Here is a 13121-nt window from a genome sequence, read left to right on the forward strand (position 1 = left end):
TACTCTGGGGGGAGTATGTATGGTAAGTACTTGCACCGGTAGGTTGCTGTTGCACCTTATGTTTTTTTGTTTTATGTGTAATGGTTTAGCTTGTAAGTTAAGAAGCGCAGGGCTGTGGATTTTAATAGGAAATTTCCAGGAGACATTCAATTAATGTGTTGGAAGATTAGGAAGCAGCTTGTCTAAGAACAGGTAAGCAGAGATGATGCCATTCTCACTTATGTACACTGCATGAATCCACCTGAAAAACAACTTGATGGAGGCTAATGTGATCTGACAGCTTTCCCCAGGTTTAATATTACAACATTCTCTCTGGGACATAACTAAATTAATGTGACTGTAAGCATGCTGACAGGTCAACTCGCTACAATTACAAGATGGTTGTGACAAGTCTAGTGCTGACTGCTGAGCGCTCTCATCTCAGTGATATTCTTGTAGTATAACGGACTGATGCAGAAGCCGCTGAATATAACTGTGTAAGCGAGAAAAACAAAAGACAGTAGTTGTGGTGGGAGAACAGGATTATATTCCTATCTGCCATAACATTAAAACTAGAGATGAGCGAACCTGGAGCATGCTCGAGTCCATCCGAACCCGAACTTTCGGCATTTGATGAGCAGTGGCTGCTGAGCTTGGATAAAGCCCTAAGGCTATGTGGAAATCATGGATATAGTCATTGGCTATATCCATGTTTTCCAGACAACCTTAGAGCTTTATCCAACTTCAGCAGCCACCGCTTATCAAATGCCGAAAGTTCAGGTTTGGATCGACTCGAGCATGCTCAAGGTTCGCTCATCTCTATTCATCACCTGTCTAAATACTGCATATGTGCCATAGCAACAAAAGTGCACTGTTTAGATAGAAATCCTGCTTAGGTGATGCATCATCTGCCTCCATGGTGTTAGCTATGGCACTAACAATCAACAACTAACAATCAACCCCCACTCCCAGACTGCAGCTCACAGCAGTTCACACCAGTACCCACCAGTGCCCCCCTAGACCAACATGCTCATGTCCACCTGCTGAGCATTAGAGATGATCGAACAGCGCTGATGTTCAGGTTCGTACGAACTCGAACTATCGGTATTTGACTCCTGCAGTCTTCCCGTGGGATACGTGGAGGCAGCTCGCATCCCGCCTGAAAAACAGGAGTACAGCATGGGCCAAAGGTTGTATTCCAGTTTTCCAGGCGGGACTCGGGCTGTCTCCACCTATCCCACGGAGCGGGAAGACTGCAGGAGTCAAATACTAATGGTTTGAATTCGTACGAACCTGAACATCAGCGCTGTTCGATTATCTCTACTCAGCATAGTCCCCCAGCGTTCATTCTACTTGCTCCCCATCGCACAAGTGACATCACTCATGCACCAGGAAGCTAGGAGAACAAAGGAAGGCTGAGGGACTGTGCCGAGCTCGGTGAGTACTGGAGGGGGCATACAAGAGTCATGGGACCCTGTACAGTTTTTTGCTAAGGATCTAATGAATCTGAGCTATGCCCCTGGTAGGACAGTGTATGGCGGTAATGACACTATACTCAGGGGAACAGTGTAAGCGACTATGAGGAACCTGTCTTAGTAGACGGGGTAATTATCTCCTGTAAAAGTAAAGAGCTAAGGATATCTGGGTGACAAACTGTAGAGACAACTCAAAGTTGGAAGAAGTCTAAACTGATGCATTGAGGCTGATTTACTAACGTGTTCCTGTTATGAAATTGTGAGGGTTTTGTCTATTTTTCCATTGTTTAGTGTTCCAACATATTTACTAAAGGTGTGTGACACAATTTTTCCAAAAACCTGCCAAGTGATCGTGCCGTGGTTGCGTCATGGAGGCATCCTTTAAAACCAACCGACAGATTTACTAAGCAAACTGTCATTTTTGACAGGTTTTCTATTCTAAAAATCAGCCACTTCTAGAGTAGCGGGATGTTCGGGTTTTAGTTTTCTCCGGTGAAAAACCTTCCAGATTTACTAAGGACATGAACCACATTATAATGAATTGTTAGTAAATCAGCCTCAATATGTCAAAGTAAATATATAGCCAATCAGTGACTGCAGCAGTTTCCCGCCCCAATCACTGACTTGCTGAGCGGGACACCCATCAACCGGGACATGACGTAGCGGGAGGAGAGCTGAGAATATAGCCAGCTGGGGTCCGGGAACGGGAGGCGGTTTTGTGCAGGCACTGGGATAGGTGACTATAACTTTTTTACTATCCCCCCACCCCCTGCCAGTAATGATTCCCCCCCCCCACCCCCGCTGGGCTTCTCCTTTAAAGTGTATTCATTTATTATCGAAAAAAAGAAATTGTCATGGCAAAGAAATGACATTGTTATATTAGAGGTTTACCTGGTAGAAGAAGCTGGCTCGGTGGTCTGTCTCTGTATCCTGGTGCGACGCATCATGTGCTCCTTCATTGACATCTGGACCTCTGCTGGTATATCGGGGGATGTGTGGCTGATTTTAACTGCTGCTTCCAGAAAGCCTAGGTTGCTTGCATCCTTGAACTTATCGGCCATGACTTCCTTCTCGCTGGTTATCCCACTGTAGGTGGAGACGTTATGAGGTGCAGCAGGGTTAGATGACACAGCCTTGTTCTTCCAGGGCACCCACCACAGCTTCCAAAAGAGAAAGAGAAAAACTGCCACCAGGGCCAGCCCACACACAATAACTATTACTGCAAGGAGGCTGACGGACAGGTCTACAGGAGCAGAAAAGCAGGAAGTGACATTGACAGAGAGGAAGGGGAGGACGCCAGACAACACCAGGGACAGCGGAGAGACAGAGGGAGGAAAAAAAAGAATGGTTGTGAGAAAAGAGTCAAGGTTTAAAGAAAACAAAAAGATGACAAAACTAAGTTCTTCAGATTAGTTCAGTGGGTGTCTGAGAGTCTCAAATCATGTGTGAAGAAATGAGAAAGAAAAAGTATTCATGAGCATGGTATGACTACTCAATTATTTGAGCGATTGTGCTGACAGCTTCGCTAAACTAGATACTGAAGCTATTTTCTATTTAAAGTGTCCCTGTCGTTATAAATTTCTAAATCTAAACCAGCAGTAGATGTGATATGAAGCAAGTTTGCAATTTACATTCATTATTATTTTTATTTATTATCATTATTTTTAGTTATCATGGAAAACACGACACTTGCTGTGTTTAGGAAAAAAACTAAAATAGAGAACCCTCTGCGCAGGCCTTAAACGTACAAATCAACAATTTATTAGTCCATAAAAATAACGTGTTTCTAGGCATAAGCCTCTTCCTCAGGTTCCTGTGAATGGAGAGACGCTGATCTCTTCTGCATATGTCCTGGTAATCTGAGGAAGAGACTTATTCCTAGAAACACGTTATTTATATGGACTAATAAATTGTTGATTTTTATTTTCTTGGCCTGCGCAGAGGGTTCTCTATTTTTTCCCCTGGATAATATATTTGATCCGTACTACTAATAAGGTCTCTGGGACTCTGGATCTGCAGCCTGCATTATATCTGTGTACTATGCCATCTAAGAAGTTCTGACTGTGCACAACTCTACCAGGTGAGTGTGGACCCTTAGATTTTGACAGTGACCACTGCAAGCACAATTGCAGAAAACAATATACATATACAATCCTTTGATAGTGCCAAGGTAAAGATGCAATTTTGTAACTAGCCTTAGAAGTATCCCATTTAGAGATGAGCGAACTTCGAGCATGCTCGAGTCGATCCGAACCCGAACTTTCGGCATTTGATTAGCGGTGGCTGCTGAAGTTGAATAAAGCCCTAAGGTTATGTGGAAATCATGGATATAGTCATTGGCTGTATCCATGTTTTCCAGACAACCTTAGAGCTTTATCAAAGTTCAGCAGCCACCACTAATCAAATGCCGAACGTTGCGGGTTCGGATTGTCTCGAACCCGAACCCGGTTCGCTCATCTCTAATCCCATTATTTTGTTTACACAGCACTTCTACAAACATATGAGACTCCATGGTAACAAATTACAAGCAGACCTTATTTAGTATGACCATGCTGTCATATGTTACTACCTTCCTCATTCCACCTCTTCTAAGCTCTGTAAGTTAGCAGCAAGAAAGTGATGTATTCTTTTCAGTCTGACACCGTGCTCTCTGTTGCCACCTCTGTCCTTGTCAGGAACTGTCCAGAGCAGGAGAAAACCTCTCCTGCTTTGGACAGTTCCTGACATGGACAGAGGTGGCAGCAGGGGGCCTGGGTCAGACCTTCCTTAATTTACAAATCTGTTTACCTTTCTGACACCTTTTGATGTGGAAAAAAAAATAAATAATCAAATAAAAAAGTTGCCAGAGCATCCCTTTAAACGTGTCACCTAGTTATAGGATGTGACTACACAAAATTTAGGCCCAGATTTATCATAGGGTGTAAAATAAAAACTGGTGTAAACTGCTCATATAAACAGCTCAGCTTTAGGCTAAAGACTGAGCTGTGATTGGTTACACCAGGCTATACTAGTTTCTATTTTACACCCCATGCTAAAACTGAACCATACTTTGTGTTCGGTAGACATGGAGAAACATATGTAGGTGTGCATAGTGACTTTGTATGTGAAATAACGTTTTTTATTTTTATTTTAACGTATTCCTTCAATTACTCAAGGTCTGTGATGTCTATATGTATGACTGTCTTTTAAACAGTGTTGAGAATGTGAATAGTAAAACCCGATTCTCTTTTTGTAAATGCACTTATCGGTTGCTTCCTAGAATTTTACTAATGAATCTCTGAAAAGAGGTAAAACTCGTATAAACATTTAGCCAAAATCAACTTGTTTCAGAAAGTTATAAAGATTTGACATGACTTCTATATAAAAAAAGGAAGCTATCCTGCCCTTATTAGCTGCTGTACGTCCTGCAGGAAGTAGTATATTCTTTCTAGTCTGACACCGTGCTCTCTGCTGCCACCTCTGTCCATATCAGAAACTGTCCAAAGCAGGAGAAGTTTTCTATGGGGATTTATTACTGCTCTGGACAGTTCCTGACATGGACAGAGGTGGCAGCAGAGAGCCCTGTGTCAGACTGGGAAGTATACGCCACTCTCTGCAGGACATACAGCAGCTGATAAGTACTGAAAGGCTTGAGATTTTTAAATATAAGTAAATTACAGATCTGTATAATTTTCTGACACCATTCGAATTAAAAAACGTCCCCCCTCTCTGGTTCCTATTTGAAGTAGAAGTACTTCTTACTCTTATGGTGAGGCATTGTTCAACCACAATAGAGTTTCAGCCTGTCATATAATACATATACTTTTTCTGCAATGTTTAAAACAATATATCTTCTGCTTAAAGCAGATGGTCCAGTTCTGGTCTATGGTTTGCGGGGTCAGCATAAAAACTTCTCCAGTAGTTTTTACACATACTACCTAACATATACAGCACTAAATCTCTAGTTCCTACAGATAATCTCAGGAGATGGACAGAGGAAGTGTTGAGTCCGATCTGTATAAGACTGCCATTCTAAACTACTTTACAGAGCTGCGCCTAACATCAGGCAATTCGAAGGGGGGTTCACACACTCACACACACACGTACACACACGTACACACACTCACACACACTCACACACACTCACACACACTCACACACACACTCACACACACTCACACACACTCACGCACACGCACGCACACACACGCTCACACACACACACACAGTATTTTGTTACAGGTTTTAGGGCACTTTTTTAACTTTTTATTTTTTTTTTTGTTAAAAGTGGATTCAGCGGGAAGGGAAGACATCCTTTCTTTATATCTCTGACAGTAGTTGGCATTAGTATGGGGGGTGGGGGGTGGGATGACCGCATACATGCCACAAAATAAAAAAAATGCCATAGTCAGAGAAATCTGCAATTTTGAAAAATTGGGCAAAAAGCAACACCATAGAGTAAAATAGCAGAAACATGTATGCCATGTAGGTATGGAATTCCATATTTCCCTATGGCCTCCCAGCTAACACCTGGCTGCACCATTTTTACTCCCTACTCCATATATATATATATATATATATATATATATATATATTAGATAGATAAAAAAACACTAAGCAGCACTCCTCATTGTACAGTAGGTTGACGCAGGGGCCAGTAGAGAGGTCGTGACCACTGACAACATGTAGCTACAGTTGAATGAAAATCCACTGCACTTCCAATTCAGGTGAAAAAATGTGAAGTTTCTTTTATTCCATGCAAGGTATAACAAAGTACATAATAGGTACAGTACTGCAAACAAAAGGTATGACACATACCCTTTGTTTGCTGTGCTGCACCTATTATGTACCTTGCATGGAATAAAAGAAACTTCACATTTTTTCACCTGAATTGGAAGTGCCGTGCTTGCAAGTGCTATATGTATACAGTATAAGCAAGTGCTATATGTATACATGTATACAGTATAAGCAAGTGCTATATGTATACAGTATAAGCCAGTGCTATATGTATACAGTATAAGCAAGTGCTATATGTATACATGTATACAGTATAAGCAAGTGCTATATGTATACAGTATAAGCCAGTGCTATATGTATACAGTATAAGCCAGTGCTATATGTATATGTATACAGTATAAGCAAGTGCTATATGTATACAGTATAAGCAAGTGCTATATGTATACAGTATAAGCAAGTGCTATATGTATACATGTATACAGTATAAGCAAGTGCTATATGTATACAGTATAAGCAACACAATACACATTGTCAACAGTACGACTACTGATCCTGAAAGAGGTGTCATCTATGAGCCAACATCTGCTCTTTAAAAGCAGTACCATAGAAATATAGAGTGATAAAGGCCGGATAGGATCCATATATACAGATATGTATACAGTATCAGTCAGCATTACATTTACCATCAATAATGGCTTCTACTTATGTATTATTAATTTAACAGAGTGGTAAAGAGCAGCCCTCTATACACTCTATGTATTATGTGTTCCCGTAATCCAATTACTAGACGATATTGTAAGCTACGCACAGAACAGTTCTGTATTCACGGGGAACAATATCCTATATAATTCTCCTTTGACCTGGAGCAGGATACGGCCTTGGTTTTTCTTTTTTACGGTTTCTTTTCTATTACAATGTTAATAAGATTTCGAGGAACATAATAGCTAATCTAGTCTTTAATAACTTAGAAAGCTGTTAAATGTTAAGTGCTGAAGTTACATTGCCATAGTATATTAATGTACTGGTATAAAACTAGGTGACATGGCGGAGCTAAACATAGCTTTTATGTATATACAACATCAGCGTGTAGATTAGAAGTCCATAAAACTTGTACATTATCCGTAAGGAAACAACATAGAATAAAATAGAAATACGTTGCAATAAAAGCCTCTTGTGCTTTGCAATGCCAATATAGGGCGTCCGGGGAATATGATGCTCCTGGCAATGTTCTACCAGAAAACCTTGGGTCCTGGCATACATACGGATATTATTTTATACCATCTTCCTAAACATTGTTACACGTCTAGTACAGTATACACTACAGTTGAACGAAGCAGCCGGAAACTAGTCACCTGAAGTGCATTTCGTATGTTGCTTCATCGAGCAACACGCAAAAAAGCAACTGGCGAAACGATGGAGCAACGCGCAAAACGTGCATTGGGTGAGTGGTGCGGTGGCCATATGCACTAAGGACACAATATATGGGTATTGTGTAGAGATGAGCGAACCTGGAGCATGCTCGAGTCCATCCGAACCCGAACTTTCGGCATTTGATTAGCGGTGGCTGCTGAAGTTGGATAAAGCCCTAAGGCTATGTGGAAATCATGGATATAGTCATTGGCTGTATCCATGTTTTCCAGATTTATCCAAGTTCAGCAACCACCACTTATCAAATGCCGAACGTTCGGGTTCGGATCAACTCATACCTGAACCCGGTTCTCTCATCTCTAGTAATGTGTATTGTTTTTTATGTGTTTTATGCACTTTCATCCATAGAGTTTCTATATGCCCTGTACCCAGTACACATGTATGTAAGTTACTTTCTGTAACATAATTTGCTCTCATCCACCCTCTGTTGGGGATTTGTATAGGCTCAAGCTCTTATTATATGTATTTTATCATGATATGCAATAGCTTTATATATTTGAGATATATGTAATAAAAGACAACATTTTATCATAATTGGTCTTGCATTTGTTTTTTGCTTTCTTTTTTCCTTCTTTCCCCCCACTTTTTTGGTTTAGTTTAAAAAAATAAAGAAATAATTGTTATGCTCACCGGTCCACCCTCACCCCATATCCTCTTGTGTGACATTTCCAGCTCTGTGGCCAACGATTGGCTGAACAGACTGTCACTCTACAGACAAGAGTGACAAGCCGCTCAGCCAATCACTGGCCATTGCTGTCCCATCCCAGGTGGCACAGAAGAGGACACGGGAGATGCAGAAGACACCTGAGATTCAGAAAAGGACACTGGGGAGCTCGGACCGGTAATTTGTGCATCAAAACTAAACTTAAAAAGCTAAACAATTGTTTAGCTATTTTTGCGCGGTTCGTTAAGGTTCAGTTCACAAGTTCGTGAATTTTACATCAAAATTTGCAAACCTGGAGAACAAAATTTAAAGGGAACCATTCACCCCGTGGCCCCAGGCAGAAACTGACATACAGTGACATAAAGGTCAATATACTTACCACATCGCTCCCGATCCCGTCCCGGATCCCGTTGTTGACACGGAGAAATCGCCGATTCTTCTTCTCCCGCCCATTATGGTAATGAGCTGAGATGAGTCCAACGTCCATAGGAAACGACGGACGAGTCCAACTTATCCATGAGGTCCTCTTCTCGCCGCCGCCCATCCACGCCTCCTGGAACTTGATTGACGTCTTCAGTCTTCAGTCTTCTGCCGAATTCCCGCGCAGGCGCCGCTGTGATGGTCTCGTCACCTCTTCTGCGCTTGCGCGGTAACAGGATACGGTCTTCGAGCCAATTGGCGCACGCGCAGTAAACAGTGAAGCTGCGGAGCGGCTTCAATTGTGAACTGCGCATGCGCCGAAAACGACTGTCACGGCGCCTGCGCGGGATCCGGCGAGAAGAAAGAAGACGAGGAGGAAGAGGACCTGGCGTCAATCAAGTGTCGGAGGCGGGGAGAAGGCTGGACTTCGGACCCGGCGGCGCTCATTACCATAATGGGCGCGAGAAGAAGAATCGTCGATTTCTCCGTGTCAACAACGGGCTTCGGGACGGGACCGGGAGCGATGTGGTAAGTATATTGAACTTTATGTCACTGTATGTCAGTTTCTGCCGGGGGCCACGGGGTGAATGGTTCCCTTTAAAAAAAATTAGGTATCCAATTTTGTCCCTGTCCCCATTAGGGCTTATAATTAGAGATGAGTGAACTTGCCGAATTTCTGGCTCGTATGAACCAGAAATTTCGGCGTCTTGATTCCCGCTGTCTGCTCGCTCCGTGCAGCGGGTGGATACAGCGTAAGGAACGCCTAGAAAACTGGGATACAGCCAATGCCAATGTTTGTATCCCAGTTTTCCAGGTGTTCCTTACGATGTATCCACCCGCTGCACGGAACGAGCAGACAGCGGGAATCAGATGCCGAGATTTCTGGTTCATACGAGCCAGAAATCCGGCAAGTTCACTCATCTCTACTTATAATCTAAATTCCCCTATCTGTATGTTTTGGGAGGAAACCGGAGGAACATACAAACTCTTTTTATTATTTCTTCTTCCCAGGGTTTGTATAGAAAACAGCTCCCTAACAAAAGCTGCGCCTTATTGGTTAGTAATCTTACATTTTCTACGTACATAGCAATGGCTCTTTCCTTGCAAAATTCTGCTAATCCCACTGGTTTGTCTGGTGTAACACATCTGTTGCTGTCCATTTGTATGAATTAGGTCATTGCTAGGAATACATCCGCTATACACAATCCAGTCTCATCTCTTTGCTGTTATACTCGAGGTCTGTGTTTGCTGTCTGTGAAATAAAAGTATCTTTTGCTCCCTCAAGGAGTCTAAATTCCACATATAGTTTTATATTTAAAGGAAATAATATACTATTATTGGGACATTACACGCACGTGTGAGAATGAGAAACTATAATATATCTTCTATATTTATGCATTTGCAGGTCCCATTCTGGTTTGTAACAGAAATACTGCCACCATGTGGTTGGATGACTGCTTGGCACTCTAAGGCATATAGATATGTGGGCCAATAGGGAGGGAACTGACAGCTACTGATTATGCTGTAAACTTTTTTTTGTAAGCTGGGCCAATATACAATATGGATTATTATACTGTATATAATTTATATTATCAAGGTGCAACACGACAACTTTGGGAATCTGAATATACATCACCCTTTACAATTTGGTTAGTATCAATCCTATTCCTCTGCCCTAATAATCGTTAATGCAAACTGTATACTTAAAGGGAATGTGTCATCAAAAAAATGATTTATAGTATAAATAATGGGGGAGATTTATCAAATATGGTGTACAGTGAAACTGGCTCAGTTGCCCCTAGCAACCAATCAGATTCCACCTTTCATTTTCCAAAGAGTCTGTGAGGAATGAAAGGTGGAATTTAATTGGTTGCTAGGGATAAATTTCCCCAAATGTGTTTATATTTAACATATTTGTTAAGAATTTTTGGTGACATTTTTTCCAATTTTCAATTTTTCTGTCTATATTATAAAATAATCCGGAAATCTTGGCAGTTTTCATTCTCACCACTGGGGCTAAAACTAAGCTGAGACTTCCTGTTCTGTCTGTAGTGATAATAGGAGTCTGCTGTAAAGTGATCTGTATAGCATTGCAGCAACATGTGACAACAGTAGATAGCATCAATACAAGACCGTAGCAGTTCCCTGTGGAATTACCTATTTAAAGGTCCCAGGGCGCACTTAACGACGTTTTACATTTATCTGAAGGTGACAGAATCTGTCTATTGTCATCTATGTCCATGAGTTGTGCTGCAAAGCATGTCACTAAATGCTGTTAAAAACAGACCAGGCAATATGACAGCTCCCAATACAAACATTGAAATAAATAAAAATTTAAGTCAGAAAATAGAAACAAATTAGTACCTGAATCTAATCAGTAAAATAAAATTAAGGTGACAAATCCCCTTTAAATTAAACCTAATAGTGTAATATAACACTGGACTAATACAATAAACTAAGGCCCAGATTTATTGAGCTTCCTGAAACCCACACGATCGGATTTTTCTCACAGCAACCAATCACAGATCAGGTTTCATTTAACCAGAGCTTATCAATGGGGCTGGCTGGTGTAAACTGCTAATTTACCATGCTGCCGGGGCTACGGGGAACATAATAGCGGTGTATACTTACCCACCCGATCCGTAGCTTGTTCCCAGGTTGTCTGGTATCTGCTTTTATCCTCTTCTTCAGAACTTCCACAGATGTGCAGTGCAGACAGGTAATTTAGCAGTTTACACCGGACAATCCCTTTGAGATGTAAAACCTGAGCTGTGATTGGTCATGGTGGGAAAAATCAGACAGTGGGTTCGGGCAGCCTGATATATATCTGGTGTTGTAAAAATGTATAATTAAAAGTTAAAAAATTGCTTTGTCTTTGATTCCTTCCTTAGCTTTCCTTTACCGTATTGTACATGTCACTTGCTGACATTTTCCGTATGTCCACGGGGTCCAACTGATTGAAAAGTATTGTACGCTTTGGCTAATAGCCATTTGTTACAGTCCTTTCAGACAGAGCGGCTGCTGCATGATAATGAAGTCTGATCAATGAGAGAGTCTTTACATGGTTCGCTTACCATGCAGGCAGAGACGCTCGAACGATCGCTGGATTCCCTTTTATCATTGTCAGACATATATTCCCTGTGTACACACGGAGGCGTGCGGCCAACTAGTGATTATTTCTTTAGCCTGCTACAATGATATGATTGATCACTGGGTCTATTACAGAGGTAATATCAGCCTGTTCAGCCAATAATCCCCCTTAGAATCCGTTATGGAAGCTGATCATAGGTTGTCCAGCTGCTGTGACTCCCAGCAATCTGATATCCGATACTTCCTGCTGCACCATCACAGTAGGAATCACTTTCCAGCTAACACAATATAATCCTGAGCAGGTATTTGTAACATATAGTAAGTTTAAAAATCTAATGTCAGACCTACATGTGTTCATTGCTGCTGTCTGTGTCTGTGGGACATCATTTATATAGAAGGTATAGTGATGATAGAGATGAGCAAACCTGCCGAAAGTTCTCATAGTGTGAACCTGGGCTAAGGCTGCGTTTATACAGAGATTTATCTGACAGATTTTTGAAGCCAAAGCCAGAAACAGACTATAAACAGAGAACAGGTCATAAAGGAAAGACTGAAATTTCTCCTCTTTTCAAATACATTTTGGGCTTTGGCTTCAAAAATCTGTCATCTCTCTGTGTAAACGCACCATTAGAGTACTATTACACCAAGCAATTTTTTTGACGACTAATGATATATGATCTTAAACGACCCGAAACGATGATTATTTATGATCGTTCTTGCGGCCGTTTAGTCGTCGCTATTGCGTACGTTTCAGCTATGACTTCTTATTCCACCGAACGTTGTGTGAACGATCAAACGATAACAATAGGTTCAGATCCCATTTCTCGTTGGCCGTTTAATCGTTGCCAGCTATTACACAAAACAATTACAGTTCAAATCCGAACGATTTTTTGAACAATAATCGCCCCGGGGAATAGGGCCCTTAGTCAGGACAGCTGTCCTTTATTAGCTTTCTGCCCCTATTAGACACTTTAGGCCTAATTAAACAAAGCCATTATGGCCGATAATTGCTTTGTGTAATAGAAGGCAACAATCAGCCGACATCGTTCATGTTCATCATTGTCCGTCATTGTCTTTCAACATGTTAAAAGACAAACGACTAAGATAGCAACGATCTGCTGCCATTCCTCTATGTCAGCGTTTCCCAAGAGGGGTGCCGCGGCACACTGGGGCGCCGGGAGAACCCGCCAGGAAATTGTGCGCTGTCTCTTTAAGCATCCTGAGAAGCTGCGGCCGCGCAGCTTCTCGGGATGCACGGATCACTTTCATGTTCCGCCCGCACTGTGAGCGGACGGAACATTAAAGTAAGCAGAATATAGGAGCAGGAAGTGTCAGCGTCCTGCTCCTAT

The 13121-nt window shown here is 41.7% G+C and overlaps 1 protein-coding gene across 1 annotated transcript in view; it reads right to left on the bottom strand.

Moving 5' to 3' along the window:
• Positions 1–13121, bottom strand: part of SYT6 (synaptotagmin 6) — a 229118-nt gene that overhangs the window by 64542 nt on the left and 151455 nt on the right. Inside the window, exon 2 of the mRNA XM_069944997.1 lies at positions 2346–2697. Within this exon, the coding sequence (XP_069801098.1) occupies positions 2346–2697 (352 nt within the window). The remainder of the gene's footprint in view (positions 1–2345; positions 2698–13121) is intronic.

Source organism: Dendropsophus ebraccatus, chromosome 11, assembly GCF_027789765.1.
Source record: "Dendropsophus ebraccatus isolate aDenEbr1 chromosome 11, aDenEbr1.pat, whole genome shotgun sequence".
Lineage (NCBI taxonomy): Eukaryota > Metazoa > Chordata > Amphibia > Anura > Hylidae > Dendropsophus > Dendropsophus ebraccatus.